Raw genomic sequence first — 24,340 nt, forward strand, 5'->3', positions numbered from 1 at the left:
GTTTGTGAACAATGAACCTGTAGTTTATTAACTCAACATCATCAAACTCCTCACCACAAAATAATGAATAAATCACAGTTACAGAATTACAGTATCTTACAAGTTATTTATTATACACAATGGGACTTTCAGAAATAACCCTGTAAAATATGTATGTAACATGCATTAACATATGTATAATAAAGAATGTTTCTACAATCAATCATTGGCTGACATATACACATTCCTGTAACATCAATACTGGCATGGAAGAAGTTTACGCAAGCTTTGGCACATAAACGCTTACATTGAATTTCAACAGTTTCCTTTCTTAAAGATACAGGGAAATGCTAAACTTACAACAACAAAAATCATAAAATTAACAATACAAAGAAAGGGATTTAAATTTAACTCCTATATAAAATTCAACAGCAGCATTAAAATAGGTGTATCATACATGTTAATGAATAAGAATCGCGTAAAAAAAAAATACAGAGATATTTCGCTACAGTATTTGTGAAGCTTCTCTGTCAAACCAACAAAAATACACAAGTACCTGTACGTGAATGTCTTCCAGGATCACTGAAAACTGTATATAGAATATTTGGAGAGTAGTTAATACAAAGGTACATAGTGCTCTCCACTTATTTCTATATAAATTTGAAAAAAAATACTGTTTTAAAATTTTTGTGAAAACATAAATTCAAGCCATTGACAATATTGATATTGTAAAAACATATATTTCAATGTTATATTAAACCGAGAGAAAAAGTGAATCTATTTAAAAATTAACAAAATACCTTATAAGGTTCAAACATACTGTGACTGTATTTATATGGTGGCTTTAAATATTGTGTAAATATCCCATCAAAACACAAAAGATTATAAAAGCAGTATGAAGTAGTCCCTTACTGTGCAAAATTATATATAAAAATCCAAAAATACCCATTGCCTAATGCTGACTGGAGCTCTATTGTTAATAATGACAACAGCCCCTTGGCTAATGATTACCAGGGGCTGCACGTACTGAAAACCATAAAATCCTGTCCTTAAAAGCAAAATTTTGTTCCGTTAATAACACTTCCTCACTAACAAACTTTTTTCCAAAAATGAAAACTAAATTTATGTTTTTATAGATAAATCTGAATACAATTTACCACGTGGAATGTAATTAATTCCCATGACTTCTCAATTACGTCCAAAACAGTGGGGAAAATCTGTATAAAGTTACATAGACAGGGATTAAATATACTTCAGCTTTTGAACATCATAGAAAATCATGTCTGGCTTTTGTTTTTTTAAAATGAATTTTACATTTGTATATTACAACCAAAACTAGGTATATATATAGGTATATATTATACACCACCCTGATAAGCATTGTTATGTACCAAAAACAAGGACCAACTAAAATGTATTAGATTTCCAGTCTCTCATTCATAAATCATATATACTACATGTACATTTAGTTTAGTGGGACTTGTAAATAAGAATTTTTCTATTTATCCATTATTGCAGATTCCTTGATCATACCAAATACTGCATCAATTCTGATTGTGCTAAATTTTAAATCTATTAAAATACGTATAAATTCTGCATCAATTCTGATTGTGCTGAATTCTAAATCTGCTAAAATACGTATACATGTACATAGTATACACTGAGACATAAATCTTACAGCATGAAAACTAATCTTTCATCAATTGTTCTAAAAAAAAAATTCTTTCAACGATACCCACAACACTCTTATACACTGTTCAATTGCTTACACATTCATACTCACATCAATTCAAATTTTGTACATGTGCAACTAGGAAAGGTACATTAAAGGCAGTTCAACAACAGTTCTGTAAAAGTATAACCTGGTATCGAAAAAAGTTGAAAAAAATTCACAAATATCGATATATATTTTTCAATGAAAACAATACAACCTTATAGAGGTTTATATGAAGCATTTGAACAGTGTGTACATAAAAAAAAAATAACTACATGTAAATGAAAACAAATATTTAGACATCAGCATGGCTTTAATGGCTGCATATAAAACCGATCCGCAAGGTCACACTACAGTGACAAGGCAAAGTGGTTAATGGTCTATATAAAATGTTACATTCTATTTGTAATGCTAGGTGTTAATCAAAATCTCTGGAATTTCATTTTTTAAATACTATAACATATAATCAGAAATCTTATACAGAAATCATAGTCACCTGTCAAGGAAACCATGCTCTTCACTGAAAATTTGCCTTTTACAAACTTGTATACCTATAATTTGCATATTGCAAAGTATATTGCTATTAGCGAAAAGTAAAATTGTATAGATACATGTACTAGAGACATACCCAATAGCCTTAATGTAAAACATATACAAATATGACAATGAGAAAGGCTGCATACATCATATACATGCATTCGTGCAACATCTTCATGTTTAAACCTCGAAATTAGCTCCATCCTGAAGTCTGGAAATCCCATATCCTGACAGGAATTTCACAATCCCGCTACAGAGGTCATTTCTCATTATATTTACGCACACTTTCCCTTGGTTAAATGAAAGAGAGTACAGAAAATTTTCATATAGATCTATTCCATCTTTTTAAAAATATGATCAACATTTCCCAATACCAGGACCTCAAACCCATGCCCAGTAACACATTTTTTTTCAATTCTAGCATATGGCATTTAGCTCAAAATTATACAAAAGATTGGTCATGAATTAGAAAAGATTTTCAAAGGTTGCATTATATTTGGAAGTTTTCCCTCATCCCTATAAAACCCCAAGAGAAAAATGACTTCCAAATTCAAAATCTTTGATCCCAACCAAAAGATGAAATACATATATACCAAAAGTTTTGAAATCTGTTCAGTTGGTCTAAAGTGAAATAGTAATTTATGGAAGTTATGGCACACTGTACAATGACAGAGGAAGCAGACAGCAATAGAGGTGTCACCCAAGTGAATCAGATGACCACAAAATCAGATCTTTTCACTATATAAATATATGATTCAATTGATAAATTTCAATGAAATATCGTCAACACTGTCATTCCAATGAAGAAATACATGTGGTGTAATGATTCATTCATGTGCTCCTATGTACATGTAAATCCTATGTGAAGCTGTTATCATAGCTCATCATGATCTAATGGATTTCTGTCGCTCTCAGAAACCTGAAAAATAAAGAGGTTTAAATATAATCTGTAGTCCAGAAAGATCAACATTGATTTTAAACTCAATACGTCTAGCAACAGATGTGCACTTGCTGTCAAGAATTGTATAGAAGCAAGTATCAAATTCAAACATAGATGACAAATGTACTGTATTTTTCATGAAGTTCAGGCTAGACCTAGAGTCACTGATCAGACACATGAATAGCACACATTGCCAACCCTTTCTACAACAGATTTATTCACTACAAATATGTAAAATACTGTACAAAGACAATGTATTAATTTTCAAACTAAATCATCCTTTTATGGGTTGAATGTCACAATTTTCATTTCATGTCTATGGGGTTTAAATTTCTATGGAGTTAAAATCTGCTGGTAAGCCATAAGCTTTGGTTTCAATCTGACAGAGGGAGTAGTAATTCATAAAACAATAATTTAATAATGACTTCTACTGTATATATAATGAGAGCCTATTTTGATCCCTCTAAAATGTGAAAAAATTCATGTGAACTGGAGATTTGAAATAATTTTTGCTCAAACTTCAACTCACTGACTTGACCAACTTTATGTATCTTCTTGAAATATAACATCAAAAATGAAGCTTTTATTTTCTGATTTTGTCTGCAACTGCTTTTTCTTTAAATTTAAAAAACATTGAACAAAGTTTGTAAACAATATCTTTGAAGTATACATAGTGATAAATGTCTGAATCTTGTCCGTGAAGTCACTCTACATTTGCAGAGAGAAAAAAAAGTACCAAAAAAAGCAAATTTTCATCAAAGTCTAAAAACCCTGAAAGAAATATCACACTAGGATGACAGCTGGTATACAGTGTCACAGAGAAATGTCCATGAATAAATATCGTTATCCTCTCATCAAATTTCTACAACACACTTTACCTGTTCTGATGCGTTTGGAAGAATGTCCCTGAGGTAATGTAATAGATCCTGTGTTTCATAAATTTCTATGTCCTCTCCATAAGGATGCTAGAAAATAAAGTTTCCAAATATGAACCAACATAGATGAAAGAGGTTGTCAGTCTATGGATATGACAGTATGCATAAGTGTTGCTTTTCTATGGAATATGACAGTTTGTGTACGTGTGACAAGTGTTGCCAGTCTATGGAATATGACAGTTTGTGTACGTGTGAGAAGTGTTGCCAGTCTATGGAATATGACAGCATGCATAAGTGTTGCCAGTCTATGGAAGATGACAGCTTGTGATAAGTGTTGTCAGTCTATGGAATATCACAGCTTGTGTATGTGTGAGAAGTGTTGCCAGTCTAAGGAATATGACAGCTTGTGTTAAGTTTGGCCAGTCTATGGAATATGACAGCATGCATAAGTGTTGCCAGTCTATGGAGTATGATAGTTTGTGTACGTGTGATAAGTGTTGCCAGTCTATGGAATATGACAGTTTGTGTACGTGTGAGAAGTGTTGCCAGTCTATGGAATATGACAGTTTGTGTATGTGTGAGAAGTGTTGCCGGTCTATGGAATATGACAGCTTGTGTATGTGTGACAAGTGTTGCCAGTCTAAGGAATATGACAGTTTGTGTACGTGTGACAAGTGTTGCCAGTCTAAGGAATATGGCAGCTTTGTGATAAGTGTTGCCAGTTTTGGAATATGACAGCTTGTATTAAGTGTGAGAAGTGTTGCCAGTCTATGGAATATGACAGCTTGTGTACGTGTGAGAAGTGTTGCCAGTCTATGGAATATGACAGCTTGTATTAAGTATTAGAAGTGTTGCCAGTCTATGGAGTATGACAGCTTGTGTTAAGTGTGAGAAGTGTTGCCAGTCTATGGAATATGACAGTTTGTGTACGTGTGAGAAGTGTTGCTAGTCTATGGAATATGACAGCTTGTGTACATGTGACAAGTGTTGCCAGTCTATGGAATATGACAGCATGCATAAGTGTTGCCAGTCTATGGAATATCACAGCTTGTGTACGTGTGAGAAGTGTTGCCGGTCTATGGAATATGACAGTTTGTGTAAATGTGACAAGTGTTGCCGGTCTATGGAATATGACAGCTTGTGTTAAGTGTGAGAAGTGTTGCCAGTCTATGGAATATGACAGTTTGTGTAAGTGTGACAAGTGTTGCCAGTCTATGGAATATGACAGCTTGTGATAAGTGTGAGAAGTGTTGCCGGTCTATGGAATATGACAGCTTGTGTTAAGTGTGAGAAGTGTTGCCAGTCTATGGAATATGACAGTTTGTGTAAGTGTGACAAGTGTTGCCAGTCTATGGAATATGACAGCTTGTGATAAGTGTGAGAAGTGTTGCCGGTCAATGGAATATGACAGTTTGTGTATGTGTGAGAAGTGTTGCCAGTCTATGGAATATGATAGTTTGTGTACATGTGACAAGTGTTGCCGGTCTATGGAATATGACAGCTTGTGTTAAGTGTGACAAGTGTTGCCGGTCTATGGAATATGACAGCTCGTGTTAAGTGTGAGAAGTGTTGCCGGTCTATGGAATATGACAGCTTGTGATAAGTGTTGCCAGTCTATGGAATATGATAGTTTGTGTATGTGTGAGAAGTGTTGCCAGTTTTGGAATATGACAGCTTGTGTTAAGTGTGAGAAGTGTTGCCAGTCTATGGAGTATGATAGTTTGTGTACGTGTGAGAAGTGTTGCCAGTCTATGGAATATGACAGCTTGTGTAACTGTGAGAAGCGTTTGTGATGGTACCTGTGCATCCTGTCCTGGGCTGATTCCCCTGTAGAATCTGACGGAGGGGTAGCCAGACAGTGCTACTTGTTGACACAGACTCTGCTCCATGTCACAATTTACTTTCCCAATTTTTACGCGTCCCTTTAAAGTCTACAAAAATTCAAACAAATCAAGAATCTTCAAATAATGCTTTTCTGCAGGGTAGTTACCCACATGAACTCAATCCATTTTAAAAATCATTGACATGATCCAATTATTGATAAATGATCCTTGACAACATTAACAGAGGTCTTACTTTTGCCACTACTTCTATCTTTGGTCTAAACATGTGACAATGGTTACACCATGGTGCATAAAAGTCTATCAACCAGGGTGTGGAGCTTCTCAGCACTGTCCAGTAAAACGTATTTTGGTTTACAGTCTCCAAATAAGAAGGCACTAAGTTGGATTCAAACATCCATGACATGATGTTGACAGCATTTCTTGACCAGCTGTTGTACTGGCTGGAAGTATTCCAGTATAAATGTTAATATCGATATGGACATTCAAGTGAGAGAAACAAAGACATGCATCTGCTATATACAATATCCAGCAGCTTCTTATACATCAAAGTTAAAAAGAACGTTTCCAGATGATTTGCAGACTGAAGGATGGCTTACTAGAACTGTGTCAGTCCCTCAGTATTTTTGCTGTACAATCTTATTGAGGGATAAGATTGGATATTTTCAGAGCTGCATACATCTCCCTGGGCCTGACAGTCCACTTGGCCTATTTTTACTCCCTCAAAGTCCTTCAACATCTGCAAACATGGCGTTTAAACAGATACAAGTATAATACACCTCTTTTGGGTTTTATTTTCTTGTTGACTCCTGATTCCATTACTCATTTCATTATTTCCTAAATCAGTAGTTATGCAATGAGATTAAGTGCTAAGGCTACATTCTGATCTCTTCATGTCTAAAGTTAGGAACACAGTTACTGTAGCTTGTTTTCTCCACTCCAATTAATTGCCAGGTTGAATTCAAATCTCTTACTGTGTCAAGTTAGGAATACCTTAGCCAGTTTTCTCCACTCTGGAGCCAGCTGTTGACACGGTCCACACCAGGGAGCAAAGAAGTCTACAATCCATACCATTCCTATGTCAGCCCCATGTACCAGCTGCCTGAAGGTCCCCCTATCCAAATTTACCAAGGGGGGATTCAAGGTGTCCTACAATACAGAGAAGCAGGTGTCTGACTACTTATATTCCAATTTTCACAACATCCTACAAATGTACATACCGATGTTACAAAATAATACTCTATACAATAGAAATACACCTGTATCTAGCAAATAAAACACATGTAATCCTCTATAATCCACAGCATCTGTGTAATTTGATTACCTGTATAAACTCTAGGATGTGAAATGAGTCATGATGACCATGGTACTGATGAGGAATGGACTGGTTGTAGAAAATTGTGGTAGGGTAAGAACGTATGTTATACTGCAAAATTAAAAAAAATATCAAATTGATTTAAAAAAAAAAAAATATCATTGTAATTCAATGAAGATTTCAGTACTACTTCATTCAATTTATGAATTCTATTACATATACACTGTACGTATCATATCACAAAGTATTTGTTTTCTTCTTCAAAACACAAGATGTGTTTTTCAAACACCCTAAAACGTGTTCATGTTTAATCATTTGATATTAACCTTGAAAAATGATTTGACTTTGACAACAGCTTTAACTAAATTACCTTTCAGTTTATCAAGAATGAGTTTCTGACTTGTACAAATCAAAAATTATGAAAAACGTTAAAGTTGTGGAATAAAAATATCAAAAAGATTCCACTCACCGTCTGACAAAGGTCACCATGAATTGTGCAATCCACAGTTCCAAAATTTACCCCACCATCATAGTCCCGGGCTGCTTTTCTGAACTCAGGCAGCAACCTCATGCACGGAGGACACCACTGCCGAAAAACAAATCAGAAACCTCTTATTTCAATAGATATCTCTGATGCACACTGTAATTTGGTTTAAACTGAGCATTTCTAATCAAATTATGACCATAGCGCTCACCGGTGCAAAGAAGTCAACGAACCAGGGTTCCCTGCTGCTGGGCCCCACTTTGTTGGGGTTGAAGTCATCAGGTCCTAGGGAAACTAGCTTAGTGCCTGCACTGTCTCTTGCAAAGGCAGACACATCATGTGATGTGGCTCGACCTACATATTATATATCAAATATGTACAGTATATAGTTTCTTAAGAACTATTGCATTTTCACTGACAGTTATTTTTGAATATTACTTTTCCAATGTTTTTGCCTTTAATATCTTTACCAATTGAAATGATAGCCACATCCTCATGAATGTGAACGATGTGCATACGAATCTTGATAAATATACTAATATTTCAAAGGCTGGGAATATTTTGAAAGAAATGAAAATGAAATGTATAGATATACTGTAAAACATAAATTTCTTTTTTGAAAATACATGAGAGAATGAACCGTGTTAGCGCTGCATGTAAAGTATGCTGGTTGAAGCACCACATTTCATGTCCTCATGTATTTTCAAAAATGAAATTTATTTCTTACAAAAAAAATCACATCTCCTTTGCACTCTTGATAGAAAAATGCAGCAATGCTGGGATTCTTCATGCAAATACATTAGTATGAATGTTTTTCCCCCAAAAGGTATCATTAGACTCACCATAATAAATTTCATACCCTCCACTTCTTTTAAAGACATAAAAAGCTGGGAATTTGTTGACATGGAGCTTTCTACAAACATTCCATAACTTCCTGCAGTTGACTCTTCCCACCTGTGTCCAACGGAAATACGTTATAATGAATCAACTGAATAGAGCTGTCAATAATGATCAAGTCAACTTCCTTACAATCCAAACAATGATGTATATGCACATTGAATCTTGCCACCTTTCTGCTTGACAGAATATACTGCATTACAAATATTGAAAACTTTACCATATATTCTGCTACACATTTTGTTGGTGAATTACAAATGCCCTAAATGACAGTGGAGACTCACCCTGAACTGCGGAAGCATGGCTGGTAGTTTCCGAAACTCAATATCCTGGTGTTCCTCATCATCAACAAAATGTACCAACCAGTCCTTGTCCTGGCCATTACTCATCTTTCTCACTATATTCTACAGAGACAAGTTTTTATTGCCCACTTCAAGTCAAAAGAACTCAAAAAAATAAAGTTCTGATTCAGACCCTGAAGTGTACAACATCTAAACCGTTCCGGATACCTGAAGTGTACTACTACAACATCTAAACCGTTCCGGATAAGAACCGTTCTGTTCCCACATCAAACCATTCAGCATTCCGTTCCCAGCCCAAAACATTCCATTCCCAGACCAAAGCACTCCGTTCTCATGTAAAACCGTTTGTTCCCTCAAAGAGTTCGTTCCTGCATGGTAATTCGGAACTCACGTGTCAGTCCGTTATTGCAGGTCAACATGGAAAATTGGTTGAGATAGAAGACTATCACTTTTAATTCGACAAAATGGGTGGACAGTTCTGCAGTTCAAATCCGTATAAGTTTACAGACAAATTACCAGTTCATCACGACGTGAAAGAGCATATTTTTATTTTGGGATAAAAGACAAATTTACTTTCACCAAGATTGTGAACAGAAATCAATTTTCTGATGCAAAAAATTTGGGAAAATGCATTAATCTTTTGAAACCAATAAGTTAACAATCTAATAATTAAATGAATAATGAAAATGTTACTGTTGGTGAAAAGAAGTTCGTGTAGTGGCAATTTTTTTTGGTTTTTGTTTTTAATCTTTTTTATTGTTTTTGTTGATAGGGAATTTCAAAACAAACAAAATGTCAAATCATAAGATCTACTTTATAACTCTTCAATAGACTAATATGAATTTGAAATGCTTCAAAATGGTGAAAATACTGGAAAAATAAAATGAATTACTTATATTTGTACATGTTAGAATTTCAACTTATAAAATAGGTATGACGTGATCGAAACACTAAGAATTGTTAAAGTAACGGTGTATATGTACCAGTCTAACTAGTCTAAGGGAGAGTAGACACTTGAGTCCACACTATAGGTCCCCCCATCTCAGGTGACATTGGTTTCCTTGATATCCTTCTTTAAACTTTGGCAGGCGTCTTCAAAATCTTCCATTGTATGTGTATCGAATGGGTACCTTTAGGGGCAAGCAAGATCAAAAGTTCAATGTTTGACGAAAAACTAAATTCACATACATGTAGGTTTAAACAAGACCCCCCCCCTCCCCCACCTCCTTTAAAATTAAATATGTTGAATGTTGAAATTAATCTATTGACAAACATGCAATTATAAATTACACTTAGTATACCTTTTTCACCATTTATTCACAAATAAAAGTGTACATTAAAACTATCAAATGTTCATTAAAATGTAATATTATCATGTGGTTTTTAACAGTCGCTTGTCTTTTTTCACTAAAGTGTAATAGATTTCGAAAGACAGAAACTTATGGGAGATTTTATTCCCCCTCCCTCCAACTATTTGAATTCAAATTTTTATCCGACATTGAGCTTTTGATCTCATCCCTTACCTGTACCATCAATCAACATGATAAGTCACCATAATATTCAAACAATGCAGACAGTCCCCTATTGGATTTAAACACAAAATCAATATCTTTTTTATTAAAAATAATCATTATTAGTGATTTTAAAATTAAAAATTTTAATTATCATTTAATATAAAAATACAAATTCATGTATTCATCTATTATGAAATGACATAATTTGAATTTTATTACTTTTTTTTTTAGTGTGAAGTTGTTTTCTATTGATTACATTACATAAATGTAGATATCTTCATGTGGAATTTAAGGCACTTACAATGTATAACTATGTATTAATTCACTTCCATCCCTTCATCCATTTTGATATAATTACAATTAAAATTGAAATTAACTTTTATTTCGGCAAGTAATTTCTCTCTTTCTCGCAACGTCTATGTATGAATACAAAGTACAGAAAGTGTCCGAAATGCAGAATTTGAAATAGAGGCCAAACAGTTCATTCCCATCTTGGACCAAAGTGCTCCATTCTTGATGAGAACCGTTCGTTCCCAATCTTCAGTGTCATGTTCCCGATAAGAACCGTTTTGTTCATTTCAAACCGTTCAACGTTCGTTCCACAAACAAAACCGTTCAAACTGTTCAGCGTTTGTTCACCATTTCACTGGTGTAGTAGTACACTTCAGGGTCTGTAATACATACAACTTTTAAATTAGAAAAAAATGCATAGTTCATTTTAAATCCATTAAAAGTATAGTTACTTGATCATGTTCAAGCTAGCGAGGCAGTTTAAGATTCCTATAAGCTGTCCAACTACAACTGCAATTATATCATGCACAGATCACATTCAAAATTTTATCAGCTCTTGCCAGTAAGCAAATCTATGTTTTGTAAAAATTTGAATGAAATTCATGCTGCAGCTTTGATGCAGTCTTATCCATATGGACAGGACTGAAAACATTATCTTCCTGATGGAGGTAAAAATATACATACTCACTTTGACATTAGATGTGTGTATTTACTCTTACCTCAAAAATATCTTTGTCCAGATTTTTGACATCTGGTAGCTGAGACATAACTTGAAAAGCAATTTCCTGTGGATCTGATCCAGATATTTCCTACAAATTACAAAGTCAAAGACAGATTTCTAAATACCTCTCAAGCTTGTTTGTGAGGGATATAACAAATGTTTTTCTGGAGCCTGGCAGGCTACAAACGAGAGAGATAGATAGAGAGAGAGAGAGATTCACTTACTGTGCCTTTATCTTTTGCTACATCATCTGTGCCATAGTAAATGATACCATGCTCTCTTCCTAGTTTAGCACATAGGTTTTCATTGTGTTTACATCTAAGAGTTCCAAAATTTACCACATCTGCCTAAATTCAAACAGAGACTAAGCAGCTTAAGATACAATCCAAACAAAGTCTCATGTTCTACACAATAGGCACTGTACATTGGTTCACATTATATTGCAATACATATATGTAACTTTGAATTCTCATACCAGAATGGCTGACAGCTTCAGTCTGTTGGTCCTTGACAAGCAGGCTGAAATGCAAACACAGACATCACATTATCTACACAAAATATTCTTTTTATCATTGGAAAGGCAACATTGTTGTGTTTATTTACATTTGAAATCAGTGATGGGCTAATACAACATGTATAGTTTCAATTTAAACACTTGTGTATACATGTAAACATTTGGTGTTTCACTTACCCTCTTCCCCACAGAATGCAATCAACCAGGGCTTATCAGAATTTTCATCCAAAGATGTCTGGAAATTTCCCTCCCAAAGTTCAATTACGTCAGCTTTCACAAACTTCAGGGCATACCTCACCAGGTCACGAATACCTCTGTTGCCATGGTATTTTTCTCTCTATTCAAAGTTTATGCCAATAAAACTTTGCAATAAGTTTCATAAACTGTAAGTACGCAGCACACAACAAAACATACTTTAAAAAATCAAAATGTTTCATCTTTGTTGTAAATTAACAAAAAAAAAAAAAAAAATTAAATACAGAGAAGATTGAAAGAAAATGTAAAACATGTACAGCTCACATTTACACATTTAAGCTATACACTATATCTGTGCTTGTATCTAAAATTTTAAACATAATAGAATTTTATACCCTTCAAAGATACTTTATGGCAAAAAAAAACCCCCAGAAGTCCAGCACTTACATCTGGAAACATAACAAGCGAGGGGAAAGAGTGAATGCCATTCTGTTGACACAGCATGTAGTCATCCTCACAGTTCACTGCACCAATACGAATAACTCCCTCCAGTTCTTTTGCCACTTCTCTCCACTGTTTGTAGAATAATCAATGAAACATATGATCAATTCCTTTAACTTTAGCTTTCTAAATAAACAAGTTGATTTGATACTACAGAATGTGATTTGATCCTAACTATACAATATTTTTGACATCTTTAGGTCAATATGATGATTTGGCTACTTGAGAAGTACAATATTCACCTAGCTTAGAGGGTGAAGTCATTATTGTTCTCCTAGCTTAGAGGGTGAAGTCAATATTGTACACGTAGCTTAGAGGGTGAAGTCAATATTGTACTCCAAGCTTAGATGATGAAGTCAATATTGTACTCCTAGCTTAGAAGTTGAAGTCAATATTGTACTCCTAGCTTAGAGGGTGAAGTCAATATTGTACTCCAAGCTTAGAGGATGAAGTCAATATTGTACTCCTAGCTTAGAAGTTGAAGTCAATATTGTACTCCTAGCTTAGAGGGTGAAGTCAATATTGTACTCCAAGCTTAGAGGGTGAAGTCTATATTGTACTCCAAGCTTAGAGAGTGAAGTCAATATTGTACTCCTAGCTTAAAGGGTGAAGTCAATATTGTACTCCAAGTTTAGAGAGTGAAGTCAATATTGTACTCCTACATTAGAGGGTGAAGTCTATATTGTACTCCTAGCTTAGAGGGTGAAGTCATTATTGTTCTCCTAGCTTAGAGGGTGAAGTCATTATTGTACTCCAAGCTTAGAGAGTGAAATCAATATTGTACTCCTAGCTTAGAGGGTGAAGTCAATATTGTACTCCAAGCTTAGAGAGTGAAGTCAATATTGTACTCCTAGCTTATAGGGTGAAGTCAATATTGCACTCCTAGCTTAGAGGGTGAAGTCAATATTGTACTCCAAGTTTAGAGAGTGAAGTCAATATTGTACTCCTACATTAGAGGATGAAGTCTATATTGTACTCCTAGCTTATAGGGTGAAGTCATTATTGTTCTCCTAGCTTAGAGGGTGAAGTCATTATTGTACTCCAAGCTTAGAGAGTGAAGTCAATATTGTACTCCTAGCTTAGAGGGTGAAGTCAATATTGTACTCCTAGCTTAGAGGGTGAAGTCAATATTGTACTCCTAGCTTAGAGGATGAAGTCATTATTGTACTCCTAGCTTAGAGGGTGAAGTCAATATTGTACTCTTAGCTTAGAGGGTGAAGTCAATATTGTACTCCTAGCTTAGAGGGTGAAGTCAATATTGTACTCCAAGCTTAGAAAGTGAAGTCAATATTGTACTCCTAGCTTAGAGGATAAAGTCAATATTGTACTCCTAGCTTAAAGGGTGAAGTCAATATTGTACTCCAAGCTTAGAGGATGAAGTCAATATTGTACTCCTAGTTTAGAAGTTGAAGTCAATATTGTACTCCTAGTTTAGAGGGTGAAGTCATTATTGTACTTTGAGGGAAGCTATCTTATTGTATTGACAGAGAAAATGCCAATAATTGTTTTATTGCATGACTGAATAATTCAAAACATTGAAACCAGCTAGAGTTTAAAATACAATTACTGGAAGACCATCTATGTTTATAGCTAAAGTGGAAGACCAGCTGACCTAGTTGATGATTGGACAACCAAAAGATAATAACCAATCACATTGATTTGGAAATTTCCAATCTATTTTTGGACCGATGTTGGAAAAATCAAGTGTTATGTTCGCCTTGAAGGCAAGTGGAGTTATATTACATTTTATTTTTTGTACATGTAGTTTGCTGGATCTCAATCAATCAGAAAGCTCAGAATTATTCAACCATATAATAATATGTGATGTGCCATCCCGGCAAGAGTTATCTTTTGACTTCTCTTATATTGAGTTATCTCTCTTTGGATATTGTTTAGTTATGAACCGCCATATTTTTTGGTTACACGTTTTTCTGACCTCGTGTTCAATATCGCAAATTGTGGCCCATCACAGTGTAAGTATTTGAATATTCTGTTTTATCTAGTCATAGTATTAACTGGAAAGTTTGTATTGTACATTTTGTATGTAGTAGCTTATCTAGGTGGACTATTAAGTGACCGTGCTGAATGTACGATGTACCACGTGTTTCACATATTGAACGTTTGCTATCATTTTGTAAAATGAGTAGTTATGTGATGCAATAATTATTTTCTATGAGTTTGGTATTGTGTTCTGCACTGTAATCAAAGACAATAGTATAAATTTTGGAATTGCTAGTAAATTAGAATGTGGCCTTGTTCAAAATTTAAAACTATGGAAAACAGTTTGTGCCATAATTCATTCTTTAATTATGTTGTGTGTCTATTTATGGAACGCATGTTTGGACATCAATTGTAATTGAACTTTTTGTATCTTTTACAGCTTTTTACCATCAACATCATTGTGTTATCATAATAAATTCAACTGAAACACTTTGATCTGGTTAACTTACTGACGTTGGGGCAGTACAGTAAAAAGACTACATCAAGCCTTTTGTGAAAGTCGTCACTACAGACACGGACATCCTCGGTCATTGTCTAATGTGATCTGAACATCGAAATGAGTAAAGAGAAACCTACCGACATCCTTCACGACACTGTGGACGAAGAAGAGACATCAATACGCAAAGTCGTTCTTACTGAAAAAGGTCTCGAACAGTTTGAACAAGCTGTTGAGAAATATACACAGCAGATAGAGAAAGTATGGACTGTTGTTGATATTAACCTCAAAGGTGTAGACAAGACACCTAATGATTTAAATGCACTTCTATCCCTGAAGCAGGACATTTCAAAACATGTGGAACAGTTGGAGAACGAGTGCCATTCTTATATGGAATTCCTAAACCGTCACAATTCCGATGTTTGTGAAGAAAGAGAAATCACTTCAATGTGACTTTACGAAATTACAGAGTGCAAGTTGACTCTGCCATGAAAAGATTATGCATGCTAATTCAGAATAAGCAAGACACCTTGTCTACTGTGTCTTCTAGGCGCTCAAGAACTTCCAGAAATTCGCGGATTAGCCAAATTTCTTCTGCCACAGTAAAGCGAGCCAAGGCTGAAGCTCTAAAGGTCTCTATACAATTTGCAGAAGACGAAGCACAGCTAAAGAAAAAACAAGCAGAACTCGAGTTTCAACGTGCAATAACACTAAAGCAAACAGCAGAGATAAGTGCAGAAATGGATTTGCTAAGCGTTAAACGAGAAGCTGCAGTTTTAGATGCAGAAGCAAGTTTCCTCGAAGAAGGAGAACAACGTAGTTCAACACAAAGTGATTTAGACAATCGACAACATAGTTCGACACAGGATGATTTATATAATCTCGGGCAAGAAAACCCTATGAAGCGTACTAGAGAATATGTTGAGAGCACAAGCCGCCCATTAGGCTGTTATGAAAACATTCAACCATTTCCGATGAATATGCACACCACAGTAGCTTCAAATGAACCACATTCGTTTCGAAATACACCTCTTCATCCTCCAATGCCCATCAGCAATGCTCAACTTGCTCAAGAATCAAATGTGCCTGTATACTCACGAACTCCACCGCCAGATTTTGTGCAAATACCTTCGGGTCAGACTGCTTCTCAGTGTCTTGCAACAGATTTCACACAATTTCTGTTAAAAAAGGAATTGCTCTTTTCACGTCTGATCCACTTTAATGACAAGCCAGAATTCTATCCTACATGGAAGAATAGCTTCAAATCTATCATGTTTGATCTCAAAGTCACTCCAGCAGAGGAAGTTGATCTTCTTGTTAAATGGACGGGTCCCTTATCTCAGCAGCACATGTTGAGCATCAAGGCTGCCAACTCGAACAATCCAGCTCGCGCACTTACAAGATGCTGGACTCGACTAGAAGAAAGATATGGATGCCCTGAGATGATGGAAGCAACACTGAAGTCAAAGCTAGATACATTTCCTACTATCACTTCTAAGGACATCCATCGTTTATATGATCTGTCTGACATCATCGACGAGATAAATGCAGCCAAGGAAGATAGCAGATACTCTTGCTTGTTGGCTTATTTCGATAGCTCTACGGGTGTGATTCCTATAGTGAGAAAGCTTCCGTTCAGCCTCCAGGAAAAGTGGACAAATGTAGCGGTAAAATACATGAAGGATCATTGTGTATCATTCCCACCTTTTACAGTCTTCGCAGACTTTATTCGGGAGCAGAGTCGCACAAAGAACAACCCATCATTCACTTACTTTATGGAATCTAAAATAGACAGTCAACAGCATGGCAAACGTGTACGTGAAAGGAATTTGCATGTTTCTTCCAAGAAAACGGACATATCTCGGGCGGAGGAAGACAAAGAGGAAAGAAAATGTCCCTTGCACAATACATTTCACTCCCTTAATAAATGCAAGGGCTTCGCGATGAAATCCCTGGAAGAAAGAAGGAAGTTCTTAAAGGACAAAAACATTTCATTTAGATGTTGTGAATCACGATCACATAAACAAAGAGACTGTTCAGTCCCTGTGAAGTGTGACGAATGTGACAGTGCATCTCATCCCACAGCACTCCATTGTCATGCCGCAAAGAACCGATTAGAACGAAGGCATGATGGCGGGGAGTCGCATGACTCTAAGGAAACTTCAGATGTGAAAGTTGCTTGCACTGAAATTTGTGGAAGGAACTTTGGTGGCAAGTCTTGTGCTAAAACCTTACTTGTTCGAGTATTCCCAAAAGGACAACCCCAGCATGCAAAACTGATGTATGCAGTCATCGATGATCAATCGAACCATTCTCTTGTCAGTCCCGAGTTCTTTGAGCTGTTTAACATACAGAGTTACTCTACTTCATACATGCTCTCATCATGTGGTGGAACTATTCAGACATCGGGAAGGAAAGCAGAAGGTTTTGTTGTTGAGTCATACGACAGTAGCTGTAAGATGAATCTACCGACTTTGATTGAATGCAGTCAGGTTCCAAATGTACGCGATGAGATTCCCACACAGGACATTGCGTTGCATTACAGCCATCTTCGTGATGTAGCAAGATTCATTCCTCCACTCGATCATGATGCGGACATTATTTTGCTCCTGGGAAGAGACATTATCCAGGCTCACCATGTCCTTGATCAACGCATTGGTTATGGTAACCAACCTTACGCACAGAAACTTCATCTTGGGTGGGCCATAATAGGTGAAACTTGTTTAGGCAAGACTCATGCGCCAGCAGTGGTCAACACATACAAAACCCACTTACTAGGATCCGGTCGTGTATCATTATTTCCTCCCTGAACAAATGAGTTCAGGATTTGTGAGGATTCTAACCGACATTATGGTTTCAGCAACAGAAACGCAGCAACACATCTTAACAATGAAGACTTTGGCAAGAATGTTTTTCAGAGGACAAAGGACGATGAAAAACCAGGCATGTCTGTAGATGATCGTGAATTCCTTCAAATCATGCACGAAAGCCTTCAGAAGGACAACACTGGAAACTGGGTTGCCCCTCTACCCTTTCGCCAACAACGATTGAAACTTCCGAACAACAGATCACTCGCTCTTAGAAGAGCCAATGCATTAGATGTCAATCTTCAGAAAAATCCAATTAAGAAAGAACATTTTCTTGCATTCATGGACGGAATCTTGAAAAATGGCCATGTAGAGGTTGCACCACCAATATCAGAACAAGAAGAATGTTGGTTTCTTCCCATATTTGGCATATATCACCCCAAAAAGCCTGATCAACTACGAGCCGTGTTTGACTCTTCAGCTAAATATGGAGGATTATCTTTAAATGATGTTCTTCTAACTGGGCCAGATCTTACCAATAGTCTGCTAGGAGTCTTGTTGAGATTTCGCAAGGAATCAGTCGCAATCATGGGCGACATCCAGCAGATGTTTTACTGCTTTAAGGTACGCGAGGACCATCGAAACTTCCTAAGGTTCTTTTGGTATGAAGAGAATGATCCAAACAGAACAATGATAGAATTCAGAATGACGGTTCATGTGTTTGGAAATAGCCCGTCACCGTCAATTGCCACTTATGGTCTTCGCAAGACAGCAGCAGTTGCTGAGCCAGAATTTGGGAAGGATGTAACTGATTTTGTGGAGAACAATTTCTACGTCGATGATGGTCTGTTATCTCTTCCTACTGTCCCACAAGCTATTGACCTGATGAAGCGAACACAACAAGCTCTCCAGTCACAAGGCAACTTGCGATTACATAAGATAGCCTCTAACCACAAAGACGTGCTGAACGCCTTTCCAGCAGATGATTTAGCTAAAGGTATGAAGGAACTTGAATTTGGAAAGGACACTCTTCCGAACCAACGTAGTCTAGGACTCAACTGGAACTTGGAATCTGATGTATTTTTCTTTCAAGTCGCTACGGGAGACAAACCTTACACGAAAAGAGGAGTATTATCTACGATAAACAGCATATTCGACCCCATTGGGTTTCTTGCTCCTGTTGTACTTGAAGGAAAGAGTCTCCTGAGACACCTGGTATGTGGTGCGGTCGACTGGGATGAAACGTTACCAGCAGAACAGATGGGTGACTGGAAACGCTGGAAGGAGTCATTAGTTCATCTAGAGGATATCAAAATACCACGTACATACCTACCTGGTTCCCTGTCAAACTGTAAAGAGAAATCGGTTCATATCTTCTGTGATGCGTCTGAACTTGCAATTGCCGCAGTTGGCTACCTGAAGACAACTTCTCAGAAAGATGAATGCAACGTCGGTTTCGTCATGGGAAGAGGAAAACTCGCTCCACCTCATGGACACACAATTCCGCGACTGGAATTGTGTGCAGCGGTATTGGCTGTGGAACTAGCTTGTTCCATCTCAGATCACCTTTCGATTCCGATTGATGAATTCAGTATGTATTCTGACAGTCGTGTGGTCCTTGGATACATTTACAACACATCAAGACGATTTTACACTTACGTAACCAATCGTGTGTCATTCATTCAGAAAATGACTAAACCGGTCCAGTGGTCATTTGTTCCAACGGAAAGGAATCCTGCAGATCAGGCTACTCGTGATTTACCAGCACAAGACTTGAAAGATAGCGCTTGGATAAAAGGACCAGCTTATCTTATAGAACAAACCCAACCCATCAATGAAACATTTGAAATCATTGACCCGGACAACGACAAGGAAGTGAGATCAGTTGTCATCTCCAATAAAACATGTGTGACCGCTCTGTCATTGGGATCTGACAGATTCTCTAGATTCTCAACTTGGAAGAAACTCACAGAGACTTTCTCTTTGCTGAAACACATTGCAGAATCATTCCATTGCAACAGTGATTGTGCGGGGTGGCATGTGTGTTCCAAATCCAAAACTGTTGATGCCTTTCAGCAAGCAGAGTTGATGATCATCAAGGCAGTTCAACGAGAGTTTTACTTTGAAGAATATGAATCTCTAGTTCATGGCGAACCTTTACTGAAGTCAAGTACCTTACTGTCTCTTGATGTTTTCCTTGACGACGAAGGCGTACTGAGAGTTGGAGGAAGGTTGAACAGGAGCAAGATTCCTCGCGATGTCAGAAACCCAGTCATCATTCCAGGCCGACATCACATCGCTCTGCTTCTTGTCAGACATTTCCATTCTCTTGCCAAACATCAGGGTAGACACATAACCTCTGGAACTATACGAAACGCCGGGTTTTGGATCATTGGAGGCAAACGTTTGATCTCGTCTGTCATCCATAAGTGCGTTAAGTGTAGGAAACTACGTGGACAGATGGAGCACCAGAAGATGGCTGATCTGCCACCCGAACGTGTAGAGCCAAGCCCTCCGTTCACTTATGTAGGCCTTGACACTTTCGGTCCTTGGGAAGTGGTCACTCGGAGAACAAGAGGTGGAGCTGCACGTGCAAAACGTTGGGCCATACTCTTTACATGTCTGGCAACTAGAGGTATCCATATCGAGGTGGTAGAAGACATGAGTTCATCTGCATTTATTAATGCATTCAAGCGTTTCGTTGCCATCCGTGGCAAGGTTGTACAAGTTCGTTCGGATAGGGGAACAAATTTTGTGGGTGCAACAGAAGATCTCCAAATCGACACCATAAACGTGGAAGATGGACCTGTGAAGAACTTCTTGTATAACAATGGAACAACTTGGCTATTCAACCCACCACATTCCTCCCACATGGGAGGTGTGTGGGAGCGCTTGATTGGGGTAACGAGAAGGATTCTTGATGCAATGCTATCAGAGATACTCCCTGGTTCCTTGACACATGAGGTTCTTACAACATTTCTTGCAGAGGCATCTGCAATAGTGAACTCACGACCTCTCGTATCGTTATCGACCGACCCTGAAAACCCTCTACCTTTGAGTCCATCCATGATGCTTACTCAAAAACCAGCCATGACGAGTATCAGTTTGCCAACAGTAGATGAGAAGAACATGTACCGTGCACAATGGAAACGTGTCCAACACCTCGCTGAAGTGTTCTGGAGAAGATGGAAATCACAATACCTAGACACTCTACAGAGTTATCGAAAATGGAAATACGATCGGCGTAACCTTTCAGAGGGAGATGTGGTTCTGATGAGAGACAATTCAGTTGCACGCAACTATTGGCCAATGGGTATCATCACCAAAGTCTTCCCTAGTAGTGATGGCAAGGTTAGGAAGGTAGAGGTCCGAGTAGTGTATCGTGAAGGTGGATCATCGGTGTTCAAGCGTCCTGTGACCGAAGTTGTGCTTTTGTTGTCTGACGATTAGGCCAACTCAATTCTTACATGTATCTTCACATTTTATGACTGTGACTGTGTAGTTAAAAATAGCAATTTAGAAGTGATGTCAAATAACATCAGGCGAGGAGTGTGCCGTCCCGGCAAGAGTTATCTTTTGACTTCTCTTATATTGAGTTATCTCTCTTTGGATATTGTTTAGTTATGAACCGCCATATTTTTTGGTTACATGTTTTTCTGACCTCGTGTTCAATATCGCAAATTGTGGCCCATCACAGTGTAAGTATTTGAATATTCTGTTTTATCTAGTCATAGTATTAACTGGAAAGTTTGTATTGTACATTTTGTATGTAGTAGCTTATCTAGGTGGACTATTAAGTGACCGTGCTGAATGTACGATGTACCACGTGTTTCACATATTGAACGTTTGCTATCATTTTGTAAAATGAGTAGTTATGTGATGCAATAATTATTTTCTATGAGTTTGGTATTGTGTTCTGCACTGTAATCAAAGACAATAGTATAAATTTTGGAATTGCTAGTAAATTAGAATGTGGCCTTGTTCAAAATTTAAAACTATGGAAAACAGTTTGTGCCATAATTCATTCTTTAATTATGTTGTGTGTCTATTTATGGAACGCATGTTTGGACATCAATTGTAATTGAACTTTTTGTATCTTTTACAGCTTTTTACCATCAACATCATTGTGTTATCATAATAAATTCAACTGAAACACTTTGATCTGGTTAACTTACTGACGTTGGGGCAGTACATGTGATGAAATGTCCTCTACATGTGTAAAGCTAACAAAAAAAGGACATTCAATAGTTTGTAATTGAATATGAAATTTATTTCACACATGGGACAGGACTTTGTACTGGTAAAATATTTTTCAACAAACATGTGAATAAATGGAATTCCACGTCCAATCACCGTACATACATATGCATGTTGAATTTTTCTTTTCAGTATGTTTTACTGCTACTATTTTAAAATGCATGTAGACTTCGAATCAAAACATTACATTGGCAGTTAATGATTTCTTAAACCTGTTTCCTTGCCTTAATCACACTGAGGATTCTCTGATTCTATTAAATTTTCTGTGTTTTCCATTTTGATTAATATTTTAACAGACAATAACAGCCAACAAAAGAGGTTTTACCAAGGGAAATAACTCTCAATCATTACAGTGCTATGCAAAGTAGTAGTTTCAGTTTTGTTTTATACTGTGAAAATGCCACAATATTCTCAGTGTGTAGATAACACCAGTGTGAAAATGCCACAATATTCTCAGTGTGTGGATAACACCAGTGTGAAAATGCCACAATATTCTCAGTGTGTGGATAACACCAGTGTGAAAATGCCACAATATTCTCAGTGTGTAGATAACACCAGTGAAAATATTACATACTGTACTTTTATTCAATGGATAGATGAGAACATTTCACTAATGAAAACCCAGTATAAAGCACATCAAACTTAACACTTACAGCAGGTGCCAGTTCATGGCAGTGGGAACAATGCGGGGAGTAGAAGTTGATGAACCAAATGTCCTGTGTCTCATCCACTGACTGCTCTGAAAATGTACCATAAAAAGCATTTGTATAACCCTTAAAAAACTGGTATCAATGAAAAATGAAATTAAAAGACAAATGACCCAACTATTCAAAAATCATCAGAAGACATAAGAATCGAGTATTCTCAATCATGTCAGTAACATAATGCATGTAATGATGTACAGTACATCTGAACAACTGATATGCAAATCAGCTTAGCCAGTATACCATTATACAAGATAGAATAAAAGTTTGGTTAACTTACCAAAATCAGATCGACTTAGCGTGATAATTTCTTGATCATCATCGTATATGCCTAGAAAGAAACAGCACATTATTGCAACTGAACTGTATACACCAAGACCAACTTCAATATACATTACAGCCATTTTTCTATGGTGTATCTTATATATCATATGTAACAGTATCATATTTTTGTTAGTTTTATTGGATGAACATATCCCACTACTAGTATTCACCCTATATATAGCTACAATTGGCATGTTCTCTCAAATATACATTCATTAACAGTGCTTTGGGGGGTACAGTTCCATGGAAATTATGAAAAGAATTTCCAAGTAACTTATAACCCTTGACTTCCAAACTTTTCACCGACTTTGAGAAGTTTCTTAGAATTAGTTTCAATCAATTTCTCACCAAACTCCTCGTTGTAAAAGCTCCAGCTCTCGTACTGCCCTCCTCCGTGGAAGTCTTCCTTTAATCCTTCCTCTCCATGCAAGTCATATTTCTTCCTCAACTCATCATCCTTCAGGACCTCGTAAGCACGAGTTATTTTAAGGAAGTTCTGGTGAGCTGTAGGATCATCCTGAAAATAAAACCTCACAGTTACACAGACTTGTCATAACCAACATAGAAAAAGTATTATAATATATATGAGTGCACAGGTTCCTTATTATGTTTATACACTAAAAGAAATACAGTACCTGTAACAAACACTTGCATAATAAATATGTACATGTACACTTGTATTCAACGAGAAGTAAACAAAGAGTTTCGACTCTCTTCCTCGTGCAAAGTCTGGACAGCGAGAGTCTACAAAAAGCAAGACTACACAAAGGTATGAGCCACAAGAGTTCCAAGAATAAACAAGATTCTAGTTCTAATCATGAAAATTGGGCCTGTCGTTTTCATATTCAATGGTCCGATAGGACAGTAAAAGTTATCATTTGAACAGCAAAAATTTAAGTTGATAGTCAAGCGACCATTGAATAAAAATAATCATTTCTAGCCCTGAATTACTGTAGATAAGCATTAATCAAATGAGAACAAAACCTGATTAGGGGTGGGGGTGGTCACTTTTCAATTATGGTGACACCTAACAAAATGCCTATGATGGGATATGGCTGAAGTTGGCATGTCCGATCGATCACTAGACATTAAAGAAGTCTCACAGTGACCTTGATATTTGAACCCCAAAATCAATAGAGTTTTTCCTATCTAACAGAGCTGCATGTGACGTATGAAATCCACAGAGCAAAA

The 24,340-nt window shown here is 36.7% G+C and overlaps 1 protein-coding gene and 1 long non-coding RNA gene across 3 annotated transcripts in view; one reads left to right on the forward strand and one right to left on the reverse strand.

Annotated features, from left to right (window-relative positions):
* LOC125680877 (dnaJ homolog subfamily C member 10-like) overlaps positions 1-24,340 on the reverse strand; it is a 25,823-nt gene continuing 1,483 nt past the window's right edge. For both annotated transcript variants that reach the window (XM_048920679.2, XM_048920680.2), the window contains exons 3-21: positions 23,498-23,666; positions 23,106-23,156; positions 22,775-22,860; positions 12,567-12,692; positions 12,102-12,261; positions 11,886-11,929; positions 11,635-11,757; positions 11,409-11,498; positions 8,867-8,986; positions 8,528-8,639; positions 7,897-8,039; positions 7,671-7,787; positions 7,211-7,312; positions 6,880-7,035; positions 6,486-6,625; positions 6,122-6,329; positions 5,845-5,976; positions 4,049-4,135; positions 1-3,149 (exon numbers count right to left, since the gene is read on the reverse strand). In XM_048920679.2, the coding sequence (XP_048776636.2) occupies positions 3,105-3,149; positions 4,049-4,135; positions 5,845-5,976; positions 6,122-6,329; positions 6,486-6,625; positions 6,880-7,035; positions 7,211-7,312; positions 7,671-7,787; positions 7,897-8,039; positions 8,528-8,639; positions 8,867-8,986; positions 11,409-11,498; positions 11,635-11,757; positions 11,886-11,929; positions 12,102-12,261; positions 12,567-12,692; positions 22,775-22,860; positions 23,106-23,156; positions 23,498-23,666 (2,211 nt within the window). In that variant the 3' untranslated portion in view covers positions 1-3,104. The remainder of the gene's footprint in view (positions 3,150-4,048; positions 4,136-5,844; positions 5,977-6,121; positions 6,330-6,485; positions 6,626-6,879; positions 7,036-7,210; positions 7,313-7,670; positions 7,788-7,896; positions 8,040-8,527; positions 8,640-8,866; positions 8,987-11,408; positions 11,499-11,634; positions 11,758-11,885; positions 11,930-12,101; positions 12,262-12,566; positions 12,693-22,774; positions 22,861-23,105; positions 23,157-23,497; positions 23,667-24,340) is intronic.
* On the forward strand, positions 14,470-15,054 carry LOC130052018 (uncharacterized). Its single transcript, XR_008800329.1, has 2 exons — positions 14,470-14,593; positions 15,001-15,054. It is a non-coding gene; the product is annotated as an uncharacterized LOC130052018 (long non-coding RNA).

The sequence above is a fragment of the Ostrea edulis genome, chromosome 2 (genome assembly GCF_947568905.1).
Source record: "Ostrea edulis chromosome 2, xbOstEdul1.1, whole genome shotgun sequence".
Classification (NCBI taxonomy): domain Eukaryota; kingdom Metazoa; phylum Mollusca; class Bivalvia; order Ostreida; family Ostreidae; genus Ostrea; species Ostrea edulis.